The following is a 27,812-nucleotide window of genomic DNA, read 5'->3' on the forward strand; positions in this document are numbered from 1 at the left end:
GCAGCACTCCTGTTTATCACAGTTTTATTGTAGCAGCACTCCTGTTTATCACAGTTTTATTGTAGCAGCACTCCTGTTTATCACAGTTTTATGGTAGCAGCACTCCTGTTTATCACAGTTTTATTGTAGCAGCACTCCTGTTTATCACAGTTTTATGGTAGCAGCACTCCTGTTTATCACAGTTTTAAGGTAGCCTTAACAAACCCAAATAATCGTTATCAAGTAACCTCATGTAATATTCAATTTTAAACTAAATTATTTTATACGATGTATAATATTTTGTAGATTGGATAGCAATGAAAACATGACACTAACGTCTTAATCAAACAACTGTTAATGTTTATTGTATGGTAGAGACTTACATTATCGAAAAATAAAGGAATGTAATAGGCCTACTGGTATTAAACTCACTTATAAACGTAGAAGTTTTATTTATATTTTGTTAAGAACTTAGAAACTAATTTGCAAACTTAATCCTAAAGTACTTTTTTCTCGAAACACACTTTAATTTTGTATTGATACACGATTATAACTTTCACCAGATAATGACATAGAAATTGAATTTCGTCAAGTAAAAGGACCATTATCAAAGATTATACAGACAGCAATTATGTCAAAACTATTTGAACTTTCACATAATCTACTAAATCCATGTATTTACAAGAAGTAAGCCACACCACGTATCGTAATAAGGTTCGCTGAGGTTGCACACAAAATTTCAAATATTTAGCTCATTTTATTATAAAGATATCCTGCGGACTGACAGACAGATAGACAGACAGACATAAAAGTAGAGGCTGCCATGGAAATTACGTGTCTTAGAACTCATTCGCATAGAAATAAAGTTCCATGCAAAATTTACAGGTTACATATGAAATCTGAACATATCTTGCCAGATAAAACATTTAAATTTTTGTTCATTAAATTTGGTTTTATATCAGTGTTTAGATAGTAAAATTTCACACAACTCATAACTCAAAATGATGTATGTAATAGGATAGTTCCAGAGGCGCACCCAGAAATCTTCTCTGGGGGTTGTCCTTAACCTTGTGGAGTCGGGGGTATCGAAATACCCTAGATCACAATAGGGGGGTCCGGGGACCCTCTCCCGAGGAAATTTGAAATATTAGGTTTATAGTACTTCTGATCTAATAAAAGGAGGGTTAAGATGTGGTCAGAGTGTATAAAGTTTACAGTAAAACCACCACTCTATCACCAATCACCAGGAAGTTTATATGGAGAAAATTAAAATCTTCTGTAACAAATACAGTTGATATGAAGTTTATATAACTAAAACGAAATTTAGTTATAACATTAACAATATTTTGACGAACGGGACCTGTCCCCCAAGAGCATTTTATTTCCGAAATCAACCCCTATTAGTATAGTTTGGACTAAAAATACCATTTATGTTGGAGCTAAGAAATTAATTATTATCAAATATATAAATTCAAACGTTATAACTGTTTTAATTTACAAAATATACAACACTACACATACAATTCAATTTAATTCAAAACGCAATATTTTACAGTAACGCAGCAACTACGAAAGTGAGGTTAGTTCTTACTATTTCTTGTGGCTTCTCCCTGTACTCTGTACTTTCAGTAACCGAGTGCAGAATGTACTCGTACTTATTTAAACTCATACGTTGCAGAGTACTTCTAAAATGTCCCAGTTATTGCTAAACGAGTCCGAGTACTTTGTACCAGGAACGGCAAGGCGGTAAACGTGTATGGCATCTGTGTCGTAAAAAAGCCCTGGGCAGTGTGACGGTTTGCGCCTTAAAACAAAACGTGCTAAATTTAATCTGTGTTTTAAAATGTTTACTTTTTTCATAGTGATTTAAAAAATTACATGCTCAATTACTAAGACTTCCATAACGTGACCAATACCGAATTTTGAGGATCACCCAGTCAAGAGTAAAAGTTAAGATGGTATTTTGATAACAACCTTATACCCATATTATCCTAAGATTCTAAAAAATTACATACTCAATTACAATATACTTGCATATAATTTATATATACATTTAACTACTATCGAATCATACGTATCCAAGTTATGTACGTTCAAAGTTGCAGTTTGGGCGAAAAGTTCCAAAAACCGGTGTTTTTATCGTTGTCATTAATGAATAAAAAATGGAAGTTATTGTTAGTAAACAGTTTTATATGTAAAAACATAGGAATAAACATGCTAAATTAAAAAAAAAACTCCGGTTATTGGACTTCTTGGTTCTGCTTTGTGATTTAAACTTACCTATTTTAGTTGAGAAGAATCTGACGTCATTATCTTAAATTTGGCTTTTCGTTTTATATTTTTTCTAGTTTTTTATTATATTATAATTAAAATACATGTTTGATATAGAAATCATGTATATTTAAATTTGCTAAACCACTCATATAAATTTTACAACGTTGTATGGCACAAGATAGATTTTTTCCCTTTTTGATTCTTGTACTAATATAACTTTTGAAATATTGCTTTTTGCTCCATATTTTATGGATATACTGCTCTTTACTCCCTTTGGCGGTTATGAGTAAAATCAAGCCTATCTACAGAGGTTTTTCAAACAAGACTATTCCAGAAATGCCTGCTTGCCATGGAAAGACTCAAAGACCAAATAATTCTTTCAATACTATGATCATTGAGATAAAAATGAGTTTTTGTTGCACTTAAAATAGGAATTTGGAGTCTATTAGTAATTTAAAACTCTGTTTACTTAGGTAAAGATGTTGTAAGAACTCTTCCATGAGGCTAGTGCAAATAAAAGCCGATAAAAAAGCTGATGAGTTGATGAAAAATGCCAGATTAGCAGCAAGAACTAAGAAAAGGAAGCTGGAACACTGGTATGCTGAACAAGTTCTTTCAAGAATCATGCTAGATCAGGCAGACCCAAAACAGTAAAATCCAAAGGAATACTGTATCGTACTTTTGCAGTCTGTCTGATTTTGAAGGAACCTATATGTACAAAGTATACAAGACTTATCTTGTGCACAAGTATCTCCTGTGAAATATGACGGTAAGAGGACAAAAATCACTTGTTTATAAATAAAATGTTGATGGAAACTTAAATTGTTCTTTTTATAATAAAAAAAAACTATTCAAACATTTTTCAAGTTATTTATTGGGTGTCATTCAGGATGGGATAGAGACAGAGACCTCTATTTTGTGTTGTTAAGTTTTATTTACCAAGACCTTAAAATAAATCACGTGATAAGTTTTGCATTTTAAAACTGAGTTGCCCTCAAAATTCCCAATTTTTGGGAATATAAGCACATTGAGACATGCATAAAAAGTACAAAAGCTATATGTATGTCTCCAGGCATCAATAACCCTCTTTAACAAATTTTACAAATTGATTTAGGAAAAAGAAATAAAAACACACACTTGAGAAAAAGACATATATTAAACAGTACTTACATAATTACAAATATTATTAACAGGTTCAATAGGTAATAAGAAACAACTTTATTACTAGTAACAATGTGGAACAAGATATCATAAAATTACAATATCCCATAGCACCTCTATTATGAATGAAACTCATACAAGGAGTGGCTTTATGTACTGCTTTACATTCACAAGAGCAAATGTTAAAATGCCTAGAGAAAATCAAAAAGTACATTATATAATTCATACTGATCTTATCACACCCATTTTGCATCTGGGGCCTGAAGTTTAATAAAGAGCTTGATAAAATAAAACTATATTATTATACTGAAAATCCCCACATATTATTAATACAGCCCAAAAAATATTTTAATAAAACTAATATGTTATCATATAATTTCTTTTCTGTAACTTTAGCAGTGCTCGAATTCATATTAATGTTGACTTAATTATCATGTTTTTGGAGCAGGTCTAGTAAGCAAGTTAATTATTGCTCCATAAAATAATGATAAGCCTTGAATTATTTTATTCTCTTGGTTATAAAGTGTTGCAGTGTGTCTTTTTCAAATATATTTGACCTACATTTAATTATTAATATATAATATTATTACCTACAAGTACATTTAAACCTCAGTTTTTGCAATATTTTTTCCAACAAAATAGTAGTAATTTTATTAAAGTACCGTTTTATTTGAAAAGCCTAATTAATTATAAAATACATCAACTTTACAAAAACCCTGTGATTTATTTATATCAACGTGTTGTACCTTTATAATGACATCTTACATAACTCTGACCTAAAAATGAAAACTTTAAGTAGACTTTAATTGCTACGTCTTGTCTAAAACTCTTTCTTTGGTCCAAACCAGCTAACTTCTTGAAATCACCCATTCGAAGAATTATATATCCTAACCTTACTAATAACAATTCCATTGGGTAGGTGAATCTCAAATCCAAAATGCAACTCTGCCCATAGTTGGAATACTAATACTGGTAAAGAAAATTGTAATACACCACAGTCCTAGAATGTTAGCCTTTTAGGGATTGTAATATTAGGAGGCTGTACATTATCATCAATTTTTTCATATCTGACTGCTTTGCCTAAGATTAATTGAGGATTAATTTATATTTGTAGCCATATTCAATACAAAGGATTAGGCATTTCTACACTTTTTCCCAATGAGCAACAAATACTAGTTATACATTTGTAGTGTGACTGGAGATATGAAAGCTATTATGCAGTTAACATCAGAACTTTTGCATCAGCTCATAGAACTCCTATATGCGTTCTGTCTTTATTGATTGTAGTTTTTGAGGGTTTGCTGTTTTCCATCATCCGTCTTTTCCCCATTAACATAGCTTTTACAGGTTACACTCAAATTTCTGTACTTTAAGTATATTAATTTCCCACTTTATTATCCCAGATGGTCAAATATCCTGTCTTCATTTTGTAGGCCAATTCTAACATCTCATTGAGAATGTGTTCAATTAAGTCAATAACACCATGAGGTTTATCTACCACTGATGAACTTGTACTGTTAGTCTCTAATGAACCCGTTTCACTTTATATGTTTAGTAGTCTAATGAAGTCTACACATCTTAAGTACTTTAGAGGCAGCAGTTGTGATTTCAGTCAGTTTGAGAGATCTAACTTTTTTATTTCATATTTAGTATAGAACTTTTAAACTAAGTGACAATGCTTCTAGACCTACATCAACTAAGGTAGGGATTTATTTTGAAATATTTCAATAGTCTGGTTAATATTTTGTTTCTAGAGGAGGGTTTGTTGTTATGTGCATTAATAAAATTCTAATAATTAATAATTTACCTCCTCTGGCTCAGTTCTTACAAGTAGCATAATTTGCAATGACAGGATAATGGCCTCCTAGTATTGTGAACTTGAACTTACTAAAGTTGCACAACCATTCAGCATAAAAATCTCACAAAATATGGGTTAAAATTTTAGGGTATATCTTAGATTAGGGCATCTGTCTTCCTTCTAATCTAAAGTACAATAATTAGTACCTATTAATCAATTTTATGTACCATTAATAATTCTCTAAAGAGCTTTGTTTTTGTTGGTTACTATGCATGTGTGAATTTAACCATTCAAAGGGCTCTTAGTTGATTTTTTTGTCCTTTTCCACATTCATTACATTTCTATCGTTTTTGACAGATTTTTTTAAGAGTAATGGTCTCAGACACATTATTCTTACATGGGATATGCTCACAAATTTCAGGACCCAGATGTTATGTAACTACGAAAAACACACTAGGCCTACTATTATTATGTACTGCTGGTGTCACCTTCAAACTTCTCATGTTGAAATATTTTAATTTTAACTGTTTAACATGACTTTTAATCTTGATTGTTATACTTCTATTTAAATTTTTAGGACAAACATACAAAATAGATTGTGTGTCATGATACATTTATTACCAAAAAGAGGGAAGGCGCCCTGAAGAGAATTTTATCTTGACATCTTAATTTGTAAAATACCCAATAACAACAAGTATACAAATAATGCTGTAGATGCTTTTTTATTGGTGAACCAAATAATTTACAATGGCTGAACTGCATATACTCCCTTTCCTGGATATTGTTCACAGTTCAACAAAATACAGAAAGGTTTTACATTTTACTCACACATAGTATCAAAAATAACTTATATCCTATTATAATCCACTTCATAAGAAGCTACGTATAAAATACATTCAAAGTTTAAATCTTTGTTTGTTCTAGCAAGCATTACAAATCTAAACTTTTAATTATTGAATTAGAGAGATAGCCAAGTAGTTGAATCTATTTGCTCACTTCCACAATAATTTAACAATATTCACACATTAACAAAATATTAAACTGCTATAAAATATAAATATAAATACATACTAAATAGTTAACAGCATAACAATACGAATTGAATTAAAATTATTCGAAAAGACTAATTGACAACTAGTGTAATAATGCAAGTTTCGTTTGATTGTAGTAATACAAATGTCCACTAATATCCTGAAATTACTACTTATATCAACATTTGTAATAACTTAAATAAAGTAAGATAAATGCTGCAAAAAACAATTCAATAACAATTGATGTGATTAGCATTTTCAAGGGTCAGTCATCACAGTTAAGTATTCATGAACTTCAATATATCGAGCACTTTTACGAACTTGAGTATACCAAGCAGAGTACCATTCTGAAAATAGGTCATTTCCAGACAATGTCTCTAATTCAGGACTTTGCTCACTATTTGAAGTCTCACTTTGGTAAGAATAACCCCAATGGTCTTTACATTGTTCATATTGGTTGGAATTGCCTCGATGCGTATTTCCAGCACGTTTATTATTGGTCCTGGCTAAAGTACGAGTAGTGTTTGTAGATTTTATCCTGCCGCATGGACGAACACTGTCTTCACCATTAGTTCTTTTTTTATAACTACCAAATTTTTTGGGGCCTGATTGCTCGATTTTTGAGCTTATATTAGTACTGTCTTTATCTAGACCTTGAACAAAGTCTTGATGTTCTGGAACTGTTTCAAAACCATTATGATTATATTCCTCAGACTCCAAAGAGTCACAATCATCAAACACTTCTTTGCTGGTAACTTTACGCACGTATTTATAATGTTCTTTCATTGGTTTCAGTAATTTCTCTTGGAACTCTTTTTGTTTCTTAACTTCTGATTTTACACTCAGTAAATCTGATGAATCTGAGGATGACTCTTGTACTTTCGGAGGTACTGAGTGTTGAAGAACATCAGATTCTTCACTTGATTCAGAATCTGACTCGGCAAAATCATGAAGTTCATTCCATCTCAAAAGAGGCTGTGAGAGATCAATGTATGAGAGAGAATCCTCACTTCCAGTGGAAGAAGTGTACTTAAATCTGTTTTGAACATCACATTGAATTACGGATTGTTCAGGGTCTAAACTGTGGTAAATTTCTTTTCCTGATTTCAAAACAATCTTTTCATTTGATTTCTTCACATCCATTGCATCTTGTCTCTTGTGGACTTCAGTATGTTTAGATGCTTCTTTTTTATGTGCAAGTGTTTCACTTTTTGTAATAGATTGTGAAGCTACACTTTTGTTCGTATCAGACTTTGAATATGTTTTTTGTCTTAATTCGGCTGTTGACTGTTTTACTTTATCTGGCATTTTTTTAATTAAAGGCTGTACGTGTTTTTGTTTAGTACTTGACCTAGATTTTTGATTGGATTTCTTTGAAACATCGCCAACTTGGGAGGAATTCTTTTTGCCGAGAACAATGTTATTTCTTTTAGAAAATGATGTTGTATATACTTTGAGAGAACAATTATTTCTTAATAAAGGTTTAGAAGAACTGATTTTTTCTATTTCATTTTTCTTTGTGTTAACAAATTTTTCTCCGTTTCCAAATCCATTTTTGATTATTTTGGGACTATTTTCTGGTGCATCTGTCGCACTTGTAAAATTATAAGTATCTGCTTTACGTTTTTTGTTTAGTGTAAATTGTTTCACAATATTTTCCATTGAAATCGGTGGTGTTATATTCAATTGATTCAAATTGAATGTTTTTACCTTATCGGTTTTTTTCATTTCAATTTTATTAGAATCTCCACTAGAAAATATTACCTTAAGATGATCGTTTCCGAAATGGCACTTTACAAGGATAAGTGCAAAAACTTGGTGTGACTTGTTCTTTAATTTTTCCAACATATCAAATTTTTCATCCACAGCCATCCAACCAATAATATCATAGCAGTTAAAGCATTTAACACAGTTCTCTACCTTTTTCCTGCTATTTTCGTATTTGCTTAACACTTGATTAATTTTTTCACTATTTTCAATGTCTAGGCACGATTTGGCTTCATTATCACAATTGTCTAGGAAATCTCCAATTTCACTAAAACTTAAGATTTCTACATGATCTTCAGGGATAGGATAAGTGTTCAGATTAATTGCTCCATCATTAAGTACAGAGTCTATTTCTTCAAAACTATAATTTGTTATTGTTTTACAACTTTTTTCAAAATTAACTAACTGAAAATCACTATTGTTCACATCAAAACTATCCAAAGAGAACTGCTGCAAAGTCTTAAGCCTATAGAATTTAGAATCTAGTACAATTTGAGGAGTGTTCAGAGGTATTTCATTCTCGTGAACCAAAAAAGAATAAACTGGGTCCCAATGCTCTTCTGATTTTATAGCACAAAATACTGAAGGCTCAGATCCCACTTCAATGTCCGTCAGTTGTACTTTAAACATATTACAGGAACAATCATTATTTGCAGGTACATTTTGTTTATCACATGTAAGTATCACATCACTTTCATCACTATTTTTATGGGATGATTTTTCATCAACAACTGTTGACTCTTCAGACTTCTTATCGCTGTCTTTACCATTTATATACATGTCAGAACTTTTAGGAACATATATAAAAGAGTCGTCACTTAAAGTAGCAGTACTTTCTCCAGAAAATTTCTCATCAGTATCAGTCGAACATTCTGATTTATTACTCTCTTCCTTAACTTTATCTGAGGCTTTTACAATTTCTTTTAATGGTGTACTTTTATCAATTCCTTTAGGGTCTTTACAAATATCTTTCTTCTGAGAACTATGTTCCTTAGATTCAATGACACCATACACTTTTTCAAAATCACTTTCTGAAGTTGTCCACAAATCAATACTCCTTAAATCTTCAGGAATTTTGCTCACTGACTGTGATATCCCTCCAATTGCTCCCAAATGCCGTTGGAGTAGAGCCAATTCTTTTTCAGAGGACAATACTGTTATCACCATGCCTGAAACAAAAATACATTTTCCTTTAAAAACTGCTCAAGAGTGTATATATAATTTTTTTAATGAGTGCTTTATAATACTACTTCAGTTAAATGAACTCTTTTAAACAAAAACCATATTAACTTAGTGTTTACAGCAGAAATACTTATTGAATGCTTGACCTATGTTAAACAAATCAGAAGTCGAGTTATAGCAGGCCCTACTAAAAACAACACATAATGCATTAGATTACTTTAGAAATCCGACACTGGATAGTCATCCTTGGTAAAAGATCTCTAAAAGCATCCTTAGTAAAGCATCCAACTAAATTGAGATAATATTCATAACTCCTGCTCACAACATTTTCTAACCAACACTGGTACCAAGGTACAATTCCTCTTCCACTATGTACTCGCATCAACAGGTTGAGGGTTGAGATACACTGAGAAGAATACTCCCTGAATCTGGGACAAAGCAACTTTGGACAGATATGACCTGGCCATTAACCCTCCAACTGATGGCCGACTGCACAGACATTCATCAATACCGCTTGTGAACTGTTAAAGATGGTACAGCCGAAGGTCGACTTTCCCCTATTATTACACAAAAACCGTTAATGTTATAAATGCACAGAACTTGCACCAGTTGAATCCTCCACTCATAAAATAGCAATTAATTTTATATAGTTTATATTTATAATATTACTCGTCAGTTGATATTGATCCAAATGCTGTATACAGCTGATGGACTATGCAGCTGGTGATGTGCTGCATGGTCTTGACGATCTTTGTTGCTAGGTTATTAAGTAGGCTAACTGTTTATAACTTATTGCTATGTTGTGAAATGGGCAATCCTCATTGTTCAAATGATATAAGTGAACTATTGGATGATGAAAATATTAGTTCTGATGAAGTGACATATCGGCAAATACAGTGCATGATGATATTTCTTTGTCAGATTTGTAGTCAGGTAGTCTGGATGATTATAAACAGGTAGAATGTGAGTTGAGTTGTGAAAATTGATAGTGACAGTGAAAACAATTCATCATTATCTCATATTGCCCAAAAAATTCATCAAATACCAATATGGATATGCGTAAAGTTGTACATACTTTACATTTTTACCAAAAAACTTTTGTGTTGTGTAAATAAGTGTATATATGTTATATTTTTGTTCACTACAAAACTGTGTATATTTTGTAAGTTTACAGTATCTTATTATCTCAAGCCATGTGAAAGTTAAATGAAGTGAAACTTAGAAAACAAAAGATTTACAATACACATTTTTCAATTTATGTAAAAATAAAAACAATACTCTAGTAAGTACATATTTGTATTATTTTAAAATTTTCTCTGGTTTCTAACAAAAAAATTATATGTAACATTTATTACTTAGAATTTAGCACATATTTTTTTAAATACCCGAAAATATACTGCACAGAGACAAAAACCAATGTATCATTCTGGGAGTTTCTTATTATCAGTCGGAGGGTTAACAGTCTGTGCAGGGACAGAAGTAGAATTCCTCCTAAACCCATAGTAGTTCACATAATTCCAACCATAGAGTTGGTTAGATAGACTTTACTAGCTCAGCCTTGACATTTTTCTGAGGCAGGAGAAAATTGAATAGTTGTTAGGTTCATTTTTTTCAGGTTTTTTAGTAGTAAGTGATTGTGTAACTAAATGGATCTTCCCCGGGACTAAGTGGTGTACAATAACCAAGTTCTAGGCGTACAATAGGGCCAGTATTGAGTTCAGATGATGAGGATGACAACATGGATGATACGGAGTACCAGACAGACATGGAAGTTGAGGATCCTGATTACAAGACCAACACAACCCAATGGAGCACTCACAACCGGATTGGAATGAAAGATATTCTCTTTACTAGACAGGAAAGATCTTTAGTTCCTTTGACAAATGAAAAATCCAATTAGTTTTTTCACATTGCTCGTGAATAGTTTTTTAGAGGGAATTGTTAAGGCAACCCACAAGTACCCACTTGAGTACACTTTTTCACATTTGTATAAACTTTTACATTTGTCTTGGTTCACGTATAAATATTGTTTGTTTGTCTAAAACGAATAAAATACAGTTTACTTAGCTACGATGTATTCATTGGGAATATTCCCACTGCCATAAAAGGGTGTTCCCTAGTGCGAGCGGTAACTAGAGTTACCAGCTGGCAAGGAAAACTGTACCCAGGAGCTAGCGGTAACTACAGTTACCGCATTCTCAAAATGGTATAGAGTCATCATTTTTGTGACTAATGAGTGATTTTCATATCACTGGAGAAAAAATTGCTGATCTTAGCTTTTTCTCCACATAAACCTCTAAAATATGGGGAGTTCAGAAAGTGAACAATAACTACCAGAGATCGAAACATTTTTCTTGCCAGGGACACTCTGGGGCAACTTGAAGACGAGATCTTCTGCAGCTAACAAGCTTGTCTTGCACAGCAAGAAGAGCAAAACCACCCCCACCTGCAATTATCAACATAATCTCTGTCGGCTCTATAGACAAAGTAACCTTTTGGGGGAAAAGAATCATTAGGGTGGTTAGAAGAGAGCCTGGTCTCGGTAAGGACAATCAAATTTTAGTTGCTAACAGCCACAGATGCAACGAATTCGTCCGACTTTGTACAAAGACCACAAATATCTTAGTAAAATGCTGAAAATGTTTTCTAGATTATTAAAACTACTTTACAAAATTAAATCTATATTTCCAATGATGAGCATTGTTCCAGATTGATCCAATGTAAACAGTTTTGAAACCACTGTTTCACTCTATATACATACCATGAGATCCATACCGGCCAGCTCGGCCCATGCGATGGAGATATGTCTGATAGTCAAGCGGCACATCAAGGTTGATGATCAAATTGACGTTCTCTATGTCAATACCTCTGGCAGTCAGATCTGTTGTGACTAACACACGCACTTTCTGCTCCCTCAACTGTGATAGTGCAATCACCCGGTCAGCTTGTTCTTGCCGGCCTGCAATCCACTCTGCACTCCAACCCTGGCCACGCAACATGTTGCACACACTGACCGCCCTACACATTCATCAACATATAATATTTTTACTGGATTTAAAGGGTTTTAATTAACAAATACAAATACTGTTTTTAAGATACAAAATTATACTTAAAATCCCCCGATATAGCATAACTTGACTTAATAGAATGGGCAGTTGCAGTTTCTTCAGACACAGGTATCAAACAAGAATTCCATGTCCTGTAGGATTAACCTCATGATTATATTTTGTACTTCATCATAACTTGAATGCTATCCTAAAAATAAAGTTTTTATGAGAAAAACACACTCTCTTTTAGTTCCTTTTCTTAAAATTAGAAAACAAGAGACAGGATTTCCTTTTTAAAAGTCAGCCTTATTCTCTCTAGGATCATAAGCGCTCTTGAAGGTCAATATTTGTATCCTTAACCTATTTTGGATAGGTTAGGTTTCCATAGCCAAGCCAAGGAAGCTAATTTTTAAGTTTGGTGTGAATTTTGTGTCTAAAACGAGAATCTTAAAAATGTGTATTAGGAGAACGAATGTAAAAATTAACCATCTTGGTTTTTCAGTTTGTTGGTAATTACAGAGTTGTTGGTAAAGCAGTAAGCTCCTCTCTAAAAAAATTCTGTCAAAGTGGGATATGGATTATAAATAGGCAAAGGTCTATTAGTCTGCATATAAACTTAGTTTGGCACAATTGTAAACAATATGTAATTTAATAACAGCATAAAAGAGAGTAGGCCCCAATATGGATCTCTGAGGAACTCCAGACAGTATTAGTTTTTCTCCCAATAACGGCACCAGACATCCGTTATCAACGCATGGGACCATGCAACAAGCTGACGGCGACCAACAACAAGTGCGAATGAAACCAGTTTAAAAACTACTCTCCTAAGACCAAAAACCTCACACTTACGCAGTAAAAGAATGTGACTGACCAAGTCAAAGGCTCTCTCCCCAGGGATTCATAATCTTTATGAGTACATAGACAGCGACCATAGAGTTACCCGAGCTGAGTATGTCATTACTTCCACTTATGACAAGCGAAGGAGATCATTTTTTATTTATTTTCCTGAAATAGGGCCATTTCAAGAAAATAAATTAACTTTTACTTTAACAGGCCTCCTTCTTCTACTTCCGACACTAGAATTATCTAGTAGTGTTTAAACTTCTGTCCAGTCCCTCCTCACCTCTTCTTGTACCTTCAGGAGAGGATAAAAAATTCCTTGCTGGTTAGTCCAGCCAGCGAAATTCAGGTTCATCATAATGCTTCCCTTTTTCCCTCCAAATTTCCTTCACTCTTCATGTCCCCTCCCTTTTTCTGTTTCCGTTATTTTAACCCAACACTACAGTGTGAGGTGATCCGTGCCAATAGAGTGGACGGCATCACCCATATGGTGTCTCAAACAGAGCCTCCAGCATACCAGGCGACTTACTGGAGTATTTAGTCTTGTTCCAGGCATGCAGAGCTCTCCCTGAAGGGATATTCCCTGGCTAATTGTGAGAAATCAATGGAAAGCGAAAAATAAAACTAAAAATTTGAGACCAAAAGCCCCTCACGGACAAAAGTATAGGTAGGAGTCCTAGTGACACTATGAAAGCAGTGGAAACAATGAAGATAGAACCAGTGAAAAGTGCACAGCTCTCAGGTGGAGATGATGCTGTTAAGCCCATCAATCATTATGGGGATATTATCCTCACCAAATCAGAAGCACATCAGGAATTGAAAGCCGACAGGAAACAGAATACCCTTATCACCTTCTCCTCTGTGGCAGGAAAACAATAAGATATGAAGTGAATCTGTCGAAGGTGCATGAAGAAAGAATAGATTGCTCAATGCCAAAACACCCACCTCAGCAAAGAAAGGATTGAAACAGCCGGTCTAACCCCCTGGTTTCTCAATCAACTCACCATTGTTGTCCACAAGAACGACTTATGTGACTGCCTGGAACACTTGCAACAACAATGTAATACCCAACCGCCAGGAGAAAGAATGTGGCAGGAATGCTGTGGAGGGTTGTGCGAGGAAGTGTGAGTAGAATGAGAAGAAGGAGTGAAGGGGGAGGTAAGACGGTCGGACCCGATTCTTGGAAATACCTCCCCATACCTAATACATTGCTATCTTCCTTCTAGTGGTCGGACAGTAGTCATGAAGCTATTTGAAACTACTTTAAGAAATACTCTGACAAGTAAAGGATGTCAGGTAGTCACTTCAAGCAGCACCTCTATGTGACAAACATATGACAAAAACCTTGGACAGTTTGGTGGATCATAGTAAACCTCTAAGACATCTTCTCTGAAAGAGTAGCCTGTTCTAAACAAAATTCAACAGGCAAGAGGCCAGTTAAATTTTGGCAGATGAGTGTAGAGTTAGATGGAGTATTGACTGAGTAAGCTTAGGTCTCAGGCTGGACAGAAGTAGGAATTTGTTGGATCGATTCAAAAACAAGTTGTACACACTTGCAAACATATAAAATAAAAGACCAAATTTGGCGTAATTTGAAAATCTGTTGAGGGAGAGGAGAGACATAAATGTCACATATTCAGAAGAGAATTCAAGGTTCTGGATCTTGTTAATGAGCACTGAAATTTTATGATTAAATATCTATATGATTATCTTATCAGTAGGACATTAATTTTCTCTGAAAAATACAATCCTATATTGATTCAGGAGTCCATTGCTATTTGACTCCATATCTTTAGTTCCGGCAAACATGATGAGAAAGCCACTGAATCCACTTCACCAATCACCCTATCAATACATTACACATCTTAGCATTAGACTTAACATAACAAAGCAAGTCCACTACATTGTACATTCTGTCAAGTAAAACGATGCTCAATGTGTGACAGGAAGAATTCTCCATTACAAAACTGAGAGATAAGATAGGTTTATACCAACAGATGCAATATGGAAGGTTTTATTTTATTAGCCCAAGTCCTGCACATACATGACTTAATGATATTTTCACCACAGGGGAATTTGCTTTTCAACGAGGAAGAGTTCATTCTTGAGAAGGATCAAGAAGAACCTAGAATATTTAAAACTGTTACTAGTTGGTAGGAAAATCAGCAGGCATCTTCTAAGGTCCAATGATTGAAAAAAACACATAAAGATACACATATTTTACACAGCTAAGATTTTTAATGGTGAAGCCAACAGTGATGGGGTCCAGAGCCTACCTGGTGTGGAAGTTGGAGAAGACGAGGCACTGGTTTGAACGAGATGGACCGTAAGAGATATAGCAGATGGTTCTCTTTGAGTTGAAGTTGTGCCAATCGGTCAACATGATGGGTGAGAACACTGATATACTGCCTGATGCCAACGAGGACAGTCATATTGGTACCACTGGTAGGCTCAGGCGTCACATACTGTCCCCTGTTCATGTAACAACTCAGGAACTCCATCAAGTCTTTGGTGTAGGTGGCACTGCATGCCAGCACTTGCTTACTCTCTGGCAGATGTGAGAAGATCACACTGTAACATCGATACTGCTTAACCCATTGGCATAGATTTACATAACAATTCTGTTTGGTTGATACAAAGCCTAGACATACATCATTATCTCGATTAATGAAAAAAGGTCCTCTATATAATGTTTCATGCAATGTACTTCAAAGTTTAACTATTAGATCACAGTGGGACTCACTGTTGACAGTTTCTGTTGAAACAGCATAATTATTAGCTATTTTATTTGGTTTAGTATTTGGTAAAAGTAACAAGTATTTTGCTCAAAGTTTGATGAAGTAACTCTTTTAAAAAAAAAGATAGCAAAAATTGTAATTTTATTACAAATAGTTTTTACGGATCATGTTATTTGTTTATACATAAAAACTAAATTAAGATGCCATCACTTACATAACATTGCAAGACACAATACAACTAATTAGATATTGATAGTTTTAGTTTGATAATTTGGTACTTTACTCTGGTATTATCTGGAGGCCACTATTTTTTCAAGAGCTTTTATTACCAGGACCTAAAATAAAACTACATTATTAGAAAGAACAAATTTTATTGGACTTACTGTCAAAATTAAATGTCATTATGACAAGCAGTTTTTAGCCTCTCAAAAAGAAGCATTAATGGTGAAAAGGAGGTGACTTGTCGCTATGTACTATTTGTTAATAAGACTTTACCCTGTAATAAGGTAAATACTACTTACATATAAATATTTACGTTTTGTAAATATTAAAAGTTAATGAGCGCTCATGTAATCTGAGCTTGAATTTGGGTACTATTTTGAAGGATGTTTTTCTTTTTCCACCATAAGTGCTGGGTGATCTGACATCGGAAAGGTTAGACGATCTGGGACATGATCTGAGGTAGGGAAAGTACCAATCGGAAATGCCCCTGGCCATCAGTTGTGGGTTTCAGTTGAGGGCACCACCCCACACTCCTGGCAAAAAAAGAAACATCCCTCGAGATAGTAGCCAAATTCAACCTCAGATTACTTGAGTGGTCATAAAGATTATCTTTAACTTTGGTACTAATAGTAACATTTTTATGATTACCTTATCTAAACCTACGTATATAGGTAACAATTAGTAGAAAGAGACCGAGTGGCCTACTTTTCATTGGTATCACTTTCTTTTGGGATGCAGAAAACAAGAACCTATTGTCATAATCATATGTAATTTTCACAGTAAGTCAAATAAAGTCTTTTCTTTCTAATAATTTTGTTTTTTAGGTCCCGGGTAAGAAAAACAGTAACAAACAAACCAAATAGAGGAAGATTTATTCAAAGTAGCAAAAATAGTCAAATAAAGCTCTTAGAATTATAATTTGAAAAGAATAAACATTGAAAGAGCCGTTCTTCCAGTATCTGGACGCTTTTTCTTCAAGTTTTTTGATGACCGTTCATATCACATAATTGTGATAAAAAGCTTTTCCACTCAAAACAAAATAATTAATTCTTCTTCTATAGGGCAGCTTACTGCCATGCACTTAAGCAAAAACAACCTATCAGGTCCTCCTGGGGAAATTCATTACCCTTGTCCAAACTACCAAAGATGGCATACCACTCCCTAGCTATTGAAAGGCAATCAAAGAGCAAGTGTTCGGCAGTTTCATCCTGCTCATAACATATTCTACAGAGCTCATCCTCCTGAAGGATACTGACTCTGTGAAGTTGCTTCCTCAGGTGACCATGTCCTGTGATCAGACCCATAACCTGAGAGGACAGCGATCTATTTAGTGAGAGAAGATCCGACGACACTCTGGAGAGAGGCGACTGTAGTACCATTCTGCTCATTCTCATGCCTGGATGCAACCTCCGCCTTCTCTCATGTTCAGCGTGAATCCATTTCGCGACAGCCCCAAAGGATTCACACATTGGAACACCGCAGAAGGGTTGAGGACCCGTCATATTTGACGCTGAACCCCGGTTGGCCAGGGCATCAGCTCTTTCATTCCCAGGAATACCCCCATGACTAGGAACCCAACAAACAGTCACATTGTTGATTCTGGCAAGGGAGGAAAAGACTTAATAGGAATCCCAGACAATTTTGGATTTGAGTACAAAAGAGTCCAGCGCCATCAATGCGTATTAATAATTAATTAATACACACGTTTCTTAAAATTGTCTTTTGAAACCATAAAAAATAAGAATTTTTTTAAATGGAGTGGTAATCAGTGAACTCAGTATTAATCCAAAGTTATTATATTAAAATGTGAACTAGTAACTATAATATGGTAAAAATAAATAAAGTATTATAGCTATATATATATATATATATATATATATATATATATATATATATATCTTATAATTAATACAGCTCATGTTATACTGTACTACTGATAAATGATATAAGTGCTTAAATCATTGTTGTTAAATTAGTATTTGAGTTTAAAATTACATTGCAATAAGCAAGTAATAAATAAAGTAGGCTGGGAAAAATTCAATATTGCATAAAAATTATACTAATCTTGTATACACAGTAATATTTTCTATTTGTACCACATTTAGATAAGATGATTCTTCAGGAAACATTTACATAAGATAATTATACTACAATTGAAGAATTAATATGCTAAATACTATTTATATATAGTCGTATTATATCAAAAGTTACCTGATGAACAGGTCACTTTTTACGTTGATTAAATATATTAATCTGTAAGCGGTGCCCAAAAGTACAGGGTTTATCACGGTACGATAATTTTGGTAAAACTGTACCATAGTATGCACTACTCCCACAACACAATTAGCCAGTATGATAAAAATGTATGCCGGTACAGCAAATTATGGGCAGAATCTGACATTTTTCGTCAGATATATTTTTCCCATATCAACACAAATTGCATACGGTTGTATATCAGGTCACTCACTTGATATCTTCAACAAAAGCTTTCTCCATGAGCTTATCAGCCTCATCCAACACAAAGAGCCGCACATGCTCAGTATTGAGGATCCCCTTCTCAAGCAGATGTTTCATACGACCAGGCGCACCGACCGCGATATGGCAGCCTCTTGCCTTGCTGGTGTCCAGGCTGAGAGGATAGCCCCCGACAAAACAGCAGGCCTTTAGTCCTGTAACAACAGTACTGTTGTAGAATATCTGACTTGGTGATAAATTTTTAATTTATAAGCAACAATTTCAGAATTATTAAACTTAGTGTCTCCACCATTAGTCGCATTATAGTACCACAAAAATATACAAAACCATGTCTTTATAGAAATACAAATTACAGTTTTTTGCCAACTAATTGTTTAAACCATGTTTGAATTAATAGGGCTGAAAGCCCTAGTTGATAGACTTATTAAATTAAGTTAATTGAATCATTACTAGTTGATACAAAAATCAGCAGGTTTACCTTGAAAACTATCTTCTAGGGTACACTAATTGTTTTGATTTCAGGGACTACTAAAATCTATCTACTGTTTTGTTTTGATCATCTTCTAGGGTTCACTTTATCTCAGGGACCTAAAATAAGCCCTTCTCTTCAGCAAGTTAAAGTTTCCATATATATATATAATTTATTTTCATGTGTTACGGAGGACACGAAGTAAGTTCGATTACCCAAATACAAATTTTAAGTGGAAACTGGGAAGTGTAGTGTGCCGGAACTTTGACTTAAAAATAATAGAACAACTAAGGCGAATTGAGTAGTCTCGATATTATTTGATTGGTAAAATGAACTATCCTTAATCAACAGTGTCGTCACTTCGTAATTGTGATCATTCACATGTGGGATTTATTATGATTGCCTTATCAAGAAATCTGGCTCCAGTGACTTCACGCAGTATTAAGCTAAGTTTTAATGTATTTGATTTTGAACTTAATAGTTAGTCGCTATCGATATAAGTTTATTATTATTTCAGAAGGATAAAATGAAATACATTAAAATAATAATGTAATTTAATAACTATAAACGAGTTTTAGTATTTTTATTGTTATATTTTTTTGTATTAACGAAAGAAAACAAAAGTTATAAAACTGTGACTCTGAGTTTCATATGTATTTTCCTATAGTGATAAGTAATTGAGGTAGTCAGCAACTAATTAATTTAATGAAAGGAATTCGACGGAAACATCTGTCCATTTAAAAAGTAGTTTAAAATAATGTGCACCTTACATATATTTATACATTTAAATTTGAAAAACTTGAGAATCAAGCTCCACTGCACGGATTCAGGTACACTCAGTACCTACTTAAAATTAATTGCAACATTTTTTCAAATGGTTTTGTGAAGAAACCATTTAGTTTACTATTTCAGCATAATCCATTTTCTCACAATTAATTTGAGAAACCTTACAACACATCACCTACCAGGAATTTCCTGTCCAATAGCCGTAATGACTTCAGTGATCTGCTGGGCGATCTCACGTGTAGGGGCCAATATGATAGCTTGTAACCGTGGTACAGTCGATTGCAGTAACTCTAAAGCTGCTATGGTGAATACGCATGTCTTTCCTGTACCTGCCTTTGCCTGGATAATCAGATCTGTAACAGAAAACACACAACTATCCACTTAATAAAATGCCCCATCATTTAACATTGACTGCAGAGTGTGCTATGATCACTCGAGCTGACACTACAGTACTGTCAAAGAGATTTAAAGCTGTGTTAAAACCATATGTAAAACTGACATTTAGTATCTATCACATGTTATATTGTTTTGTTGATTTGTCTTGTTTACATTCTTTAAACTGTGCTTGGATGTACCTAAATTGTAAAATGAATAAAGCCCACATATTAGGTTGTTCAGACTGTTTTATTACAATTTACTCATCTTAATTACTCTTTATTTTACTCAAGCATGGATATAAAATTATTGAAACCGGACAAATTTGATAAAGATCCTAACTCTTTAGATGCAACTCAACAGTGGACCCACTAGTTAAAAACTTTCATTGGTTCTGTAAACAACACGTCTGTGTCTCAAAAACATCACTTACTTATCAACTACATGAGTTGTTTTGTAAGTGAGTGTGAAAACCACGAAAATGCAATAAAGCCTGTGACAGCAATTTCTGTAAAACCTAAGAATGAAATATCTGCCAGGCACTCATTAGCCTCGAGAAAACAAAAACCTAGTGAAACAGTTGACTCATATCTAAATGCTCTAAAACAGTAAAGTGAACATTGTAACAACCACTCAAATTGTACAGAGCAGGGATGTCCACCAGTACAGAACAAGAGGCAGAGAAAACTTTCCAATCGAACAATACAGAACGCAGCTTCTAAACGCTTGCCATCTCAAGTTGGTGTCAAAGTAATCAATAGGCTCCCTGATGATATTAAACAACATAATGACTTCAAAAAAATTCAAAGCTAGTCTCAAACAACTCTCAGTGTCGAAAGGGTTGATGAGTTTATGATGAGTCGCTGGGATGAAAATTCTTAAAATTTTAAAACATTACCAACATGAAACCTCCCAGATTCTGATACACAAGGGAATTGTATGTTTTTATGTTGACAAACACCATTTAATTTATGTATTTCCTTATCTTTCTCTGTTGACATATGCAATGCCATTGTTAATTGTCTCAACAGAATGAAGATTATTATTGTTTTTATGGAAAGAAGGCAGTTGCATTAATAGACACTATTAATAGGCAGCTCTGCTATTTTTGTGAGTAGAAATATTGTAAAGTGTTTTAAAATCAAAGTTTAAAACTGGTTAGGAACCAGTTATAATGACGTCAACAGCTTTGCAATTTCAAGATTAAATGGTAGATTTAAAGATTCTTGACCACTTATATGGCAATGACTGCCTTTCCATTTTGATAGATCTTTGTGCTGATATTATTGTACATGATATATTAAAGCAACACTCATCTGTAGTAGTTAATTTGGAGGTAGTAAGGACATTCACAGTTTGTGGCATAACGTTTTTATGACTTAAACCCCCATCTAAACCATAATAACGCCAAACAGAACCAGAATAGGAAAAATGACCAGGAGAGGGTTAATTTCTTATTAGCTAATATTAAGCAGGATTAAATACACTCATGACTGCTCTAAGACTACTTTTCTTTTTATAAGATCAGTTCAAATTTTTAAATAGCTGCTTTAAGAACACTCATAGAACAAATGTTAGATTATATTAAATGCTACATATATAGTTATAACTTGTAGAGGTTTCCAGTTACCTAGCCCACATCTGACTAAAGGTAAAGCCTTTCTTTGTACTGGTGATGGTTTGATGTACCCAGATTTCTTTAGGCCTTCCACAATTGGTTTAGGTAACAACATTGATTTGAAATCAATGTCATCAATAACTTGAACATCTTCTGTCCGGGATTTAGCACCAACATCTTGAGCTTTATGCTCAACCATCTTCCTAGAAAACAAAAGGAAAATTAATTAAATTGGTGCTTGTGTTAAGCCCATTTACTTGGATTGAATTTGTTTAGATTTATTTTAAATAATACGAACATAACTTAAACTCAATTTAAGTTATCTAGCATAGCCTAACTGGATGTTTCCGTACAGCATACACACACCCTAATAAATGTATATACGAGGGGGTACCCAAAAGTAACCGGAATTGAATTGCTGGCAGCCGGCAGCGTGTAGTACACATTCCTGCCGCTAGGCGTGTGTCGCGCAACCCATTGCGAGCTCAGTGACCCCAGTTCCGTTGTCCTAGTGCATTCTGTTCGTTCGTAGTGACTGTTTTCGCTAACCCTCTTTTGTTCTTGTTTCGTTTTTTGTCATGGCAAGTTTAAGTGAACAACGTGCAGCTGTGAAATTTTGTTTTTTACTTGGTAAAAATGCTGCAGAAACTATTTTAATGTTGAATACAGCTTACAAAGATGATGCTATGGGGAAAACTCAGGTCTACGAGTGGTTCGCTCGATTTAAAAATGGCGACATGTTGATTGAAGACAAACCTCGTTCTGGACATCCATCAACCTCTTGAACGGACGAAAATGTTGAGAAAATTCGTGAACTTGTGCTCACCGACCGTCGACAGACAATTGAGGAACTATCAGAGAGTAGTGGGTTAACTTGGAGCTCGGTTCAGCGAATTTTAACAGGAGATTTAGGACTGAAAAGGGTTGCTGCCAAATTTGTTCCTCGACTTCTGACTGACCATCAAAAGGCACATCGAGTTGAAACTTGCCGCCTTCTGCAAGAACTTCTCGAAAATGATCCCGATTTTCTGGAAAAGGTAATTACTGGTGATGAGTCATGGTGCTATGGTTATGACCCAGAAACAAAGCAACAGTCAAGCCAATGGAAGTCGCCATCTTCACCTCGTCCAAAAAAATGTCGGCAAGTCAAATCAAACATCAAAACCATGTTGATTTGCTTTTTTGATGCTAAAGGCATTGTTCATTCTGAGTTTGTTCCTCCAGGTCAGACTGTCAACCAAACATTTTATTTGGAGATTTTAAGAAGATTGCGCAACAGTGTTCGCCAGAAAAGACCCGATTTGTGGCAGACTGGAGACTGGTTCTTCCACCACGACAACGCACCGGCACACACAGCCATCTCAGTTAGGCAGTTTTTAGCCAAAAACGGCATGGTTCCGCTGCCCCACGCACCTTACTCGCCTGACCTCGCTCCATGCGACTTTTTTTTATTTCCACACATGAAAAGAGGCTTGAAAGGTCAACGATTTGACAGCATTGAAGAGGTTAAGAAAAAAACGAAGCTCGAGCTTGCAGCCATTTCTAAAGATGACTACAAAAAATGTTTTGATCAATGGAAATACCGTTGGGACAAGTGTATTAGTTGTAATGGAGATTATTTTGAAGGAGATAAGGTCGTATTGTAAAAAATTTGATAATATATAATTTTTATAAAATAATTCCGGTTTTTTTTGGGTACCCCCTCGTACTTATATTTTATATTACAGTATGAGAACACAGACAGTGATGGGACACGAAACTATCAAATTCAGTTTGCATAGAATTAAGTACACAGATCATGTCAAGCCACTGTCTGTGTATTCGTACCCTTAAAAGAGAAGATACGAAACGTTCTAGTGGTATTGAGGAGGAGTTATATATCTCATTCCTAATATGATCTATGGGCCAACATAAACATGATCTTCAAAAAGGTGAACCCATTCGGTTGGATTCAAACGGCACACTCTGTCCTGTAACATGTATTATTCTCTGTATAAGAAGTATATATTGTAAAAAAATAAATAAAAAAGCTTTTGTTCATACTTTTAACATCACTTCTTTTTAGAAGGCAGAAAACAAGAATCAATCGTTATAATAACATGTAACAATCACAGTAAGTGAAGTAAAGGCTGTTCTTTCTAATAATTTAGTTTTTAGGTCCCCAGTAAGAAATACTCTTCCAAAAATAGTGGCCTCCAGATAATATTAATGTGTTGAATAAACGCTGCATATATCAATCACAATGTTCAAAGAAAATCTTGCAGTTTCACTAATGGGTCTAGACAATAATGTGATTACTCCTGAAGAAAGTACCTTTATCTGACTGTATCTCAGAACTTTAGTGAATATAGAGAAGATATTCACATTGCCTGACATACATATAACTAAAAGGATATGATTTGACCAAGAAACTGCGTAAAGTGAACACAATTTTTGAGAAGCCATGCAGGTATAAAGACAATAGGAACAAAAGAACAATATTATTTGTAATGATTACCGTTAGGAATTTCTGGCCGACCCACTACCATGACACCAAGATCAATGTCAGAGTGTTCAACACAGTTTGATTATTGAGTACCAACACTGTTTGAAATTATGTTATTCTTAACACTTCGCCTGTGAGACTACTTTCAGTTTACATAACCAAAAGGCAAATACATTTTAAAATATTTATTTTTTCTTGCACAAAAACGAAACCTAACATGGAAAATAACTTATTTTAAAGAATATTACTCTATTCAGACACACTCAAACCACCATTGTCCTTAATGATTGCACATTACCTTGGAGCATCATTCACAAAAGTAATTGGTCATCTATCGCTTCTTGAATGGGCAAAATTATAAAATTTTCCTACCCCAACCTCCTTATTGGACTTATGGGTATTCTTGTTAAACACCTGAATCCTCACAATGTAAAATGGCTGATATTTAATAATGTATATGCTATTAATAAAACTGTTATAAAGGGTGGGTCAAAAACTGATTGCATGTGGTTTCCAACCAAGGTTTGACACCCTCATTGTGCAATTTCTTGCAAAGTTACACCTTGAAAGAAAGAAAGGTTTCTCTCCTTAAAGTTTTATTAAATAGTTAAATGAGCCATAGATTACCTCTTACAACAGACAGTATAATACTAGCGATAGGAGAATCAAATAGTATTCAAACAGCCCGAATATTCACAAATTCGAATACCTCAAAATGAATTAAAATACTTTTGAAATGAATAAAATTTTTCTGGAAGAACTGAATTCAAACCTAGAACTACAGTATTTGTTCAATGAAATAGTATTCAAATAGGGTAGACTTTAATAAGCAACGTACACGTTTTATTCAGTTTCTGTATGTGGATTCTGAAAAGATTAATTAAGGGGAGATTTTTAATTTGAATAAATAATTATAAGTTTTCAAACTTGACAAAATGTATAAGTTAATTGTACAACTATTCTATAAATAAATGCATTCGTAAACAATAAAGAAAAAAATTATTGTTTATTTCATGTTGTTGAGTGAAAACAAAATATGATTGAGGTTTTTAGCTTCTATTTCTGTGATCATTGGTGACAAGACCTGCAGTAGAAAAGAATCTTCAGATGGGACTGAAGTAGCAGATAACAAATTTTTTTTTTATTAAGTTCTTATTTGAAGAGTGCTTTTGAATACACCGTATCTCATTTTCCCATTACTATGTAATACACAAAATATTCAAATGGCACTCCCAACAGTTCGTGAAGCGACACAGCCTATAAAAAGATAGAAACACTGGGCAAAACACTGCACAACCCACTTACGCAATCATCTCAAGGCCAACTGCAGAAAGTGGGCAGGAGGGGTTGAATCGAGTACAGTTGGGTAGTAGGGGAAAAGTGAAATGGCTGCCATTGTCTGACAGATGACTTGTTGAGGCTCAAGGGTTAAGAGAAAGGTTAAAAATTACTTTTGGCACATACAGTGTGTGGACCCTTACTTTCTACAGCGTAATAAATAATGTAAAATCAAATACTAATTTAATTTAATAAATGAGTAAAACAATCCTAACCACAACTTCCTAATTTCGCATGTGTAGGCCTACATACAACGTACCTATAAACCATTTGGTATAAATTCCGATCACATTAAAATATCAGTTTTCTGATTTGAAACATCAAACAACAAACTCATATGCTCACTCTGAAAGCAAATGGTAAATTAAAATGGATTTAGTCTTTAACACTTTTACTTGTTCTTATTACTGTTGTTCAATTAAATATGTTGAATTTCAATGCCAACTGGAAATATAAATTAATCCACACTTAAGAAATACTGTAGGTACATAATTTTCCAAAGTAAATTATAATATTAGGGATAGGCACAGTAGTTGAGTAATGGATACCATGGTTTTCCACAAGGCGGTGAGGGCTCAATATAGGTATATAACAACAATATAGGTATAATTTAGGCATATAACAAGGGTAGAGTACAATAAGCGGACCCGGTTTTTTATATTGATTAGTACAATCATCGATACTTAATATTCATTTATCTAATAAACGTTTATAAATCATATCAACATAGCTATAGCCATAATTACAATCATATTTGAAATTAAAATAACTATTATAATGCACATAGTAATAATCTTATAAATAATAAATGAGCTCTTACGGTCAAACAAACGATTAGAACTGGAAATATGAAAAACTCATAAATAAAAATGAAATGATAACAACACAAATACATTTATAACAGGAAATAAGAGATATGCGTATTATTTATATGTTTTCTCCTGTGTAGCAATGATTAACAGTTTTCGAGAAGTTGTTGAAGCATCTTCTCTAGAAAACCGTACTTCTCTTCTGCACAAATACACACACACACACACAGAGATGATCTGCAAGCAGGTTGGCTGATATGCCACTTTTTAAACTTCATTTTACGGTCTTCCACGAGCTTTTGACTGTCTGTTATTATTCATAAAAGAAAATATGTTTACTATATGAAAAAGTGATTATAGGTGATACAAGTCAATATCTATATAAAAAAACCTTGTCTGCTTATTGTATCCCTATAACAATATAGGTAGGCCCATATAACACCATGGAACAGTTGTTTAATGCTGTACTAAACTGTACTGACCACTGATACCGTTTAAAGTTAAAAGGCACATATAAAACTGAATATATACATTACAGAAGCATAGTGCACAAAACATAAACACAAAATAACATTTCTGTTTCTAATATTAATAAATATTGTGATTTCCATCCCCTAAAACCATAAAAAGTTTTGTTGACGGGCATAATACATTAAAATTATGATTGACAACTCTGTCTGTTAATTTCACTGTTACCCATTAAAAGAATGGCTGGTAGTAAACAGTCTAAAAGCATCAGAATTTTAGTCTGAGCTTGAGACACAAACCATATGAATCTTGTCTTTTCAGGAGCACATGTAACCTGTACTAAGGATAGTCTTGTAGTACATTTATTTAGTCTTTAACACTTTTACTTGTTCTTATTACTGTTGTTCAATTAAATATGTTGAATTTCAATGCCAACTGGAAATATAAATGTCTAAAGGTAATAAAAATAATCAAATTGACTCGAATTTAAGCCTAGGTATCCTCTTAGCTTTGTAATGTTTAGTCCCACCAAACTACACTATATAGTTTATTTTAACGTATGTCAAATTAATGTTTAGTGCAATAAATACGCTATAAAGTAAAAACCAAGATAAATTTCCGTGCACATTGCATACATCTAATGGGCTTAGACCTAGTAATAATTAAAAGTCACTCAAGTTAACCTTACTTTACAAAAGATATTATAGACAAATTACTGACCCGTCCTACATTTTCCAAAAGCGTAATGACAAATTGTGAATGTTAATGAGTTGAATGTCATAATTACCATTTAAAATCCTTGAATCTCGCGTCAAGCCTCTACAATCTTGCTCTCCTCGACTTACGTTATCTTGACGCTTGGTTAGTTCAGGATAGGCCCGGTTTTTCGGTTAACTCACGTATATAATATGGTAACTGTTGTCATGTTTCATACCTTCTTCTTCTTTGGT

General features: G+C 33.9%; 1 protein-coding gene across 1 annotated transcript; it reads right to left on the reverse strand.

The window, feature by feature from the left end:
• Nucleotides 1-5,915: 5,915 nt before the first annotated feature.
• Nucleotides 5,916-27,783, reverse strand: LOC124353785. Its single transcript, XM_046803781.1, is given in 8 exon segments — nt 5,916-9,179; nt 11,954-12,210; nt 15,356-15,390; nt 15,392-15,650; nt 18,507-18,708; nt 19,949-20,122; nt 21,775-21,965; nt 27,650-27,783. Coding segments are annotated over 7 exon segments (3,792 nt in total). The 5' UTR covers nt 21,962-21,965; nt 27,650-27,783; the 3' UTR covers nt 5,916-6,501.
• Nucleotides 27,784-27,812: the final 29 nt, after the last annotated feature.

The sequence above is a fragment of the Homalodisca vitripennis genome, chromosome 2, assembly GCF_021130785.1.
Source record: "Homalodisca vitripennis isolate AUS2020 chromosome 2, UT_GWSS_2.1, whole genome shotgun sequence".
NCBI classification, from domain to species: domain Eukaryota; kingdom Metazoa; phylum Arthropoda; class Insecta; order Hemiptera; family Cicadellidae; genus Homalodisca; species Homalodisca vitripennis.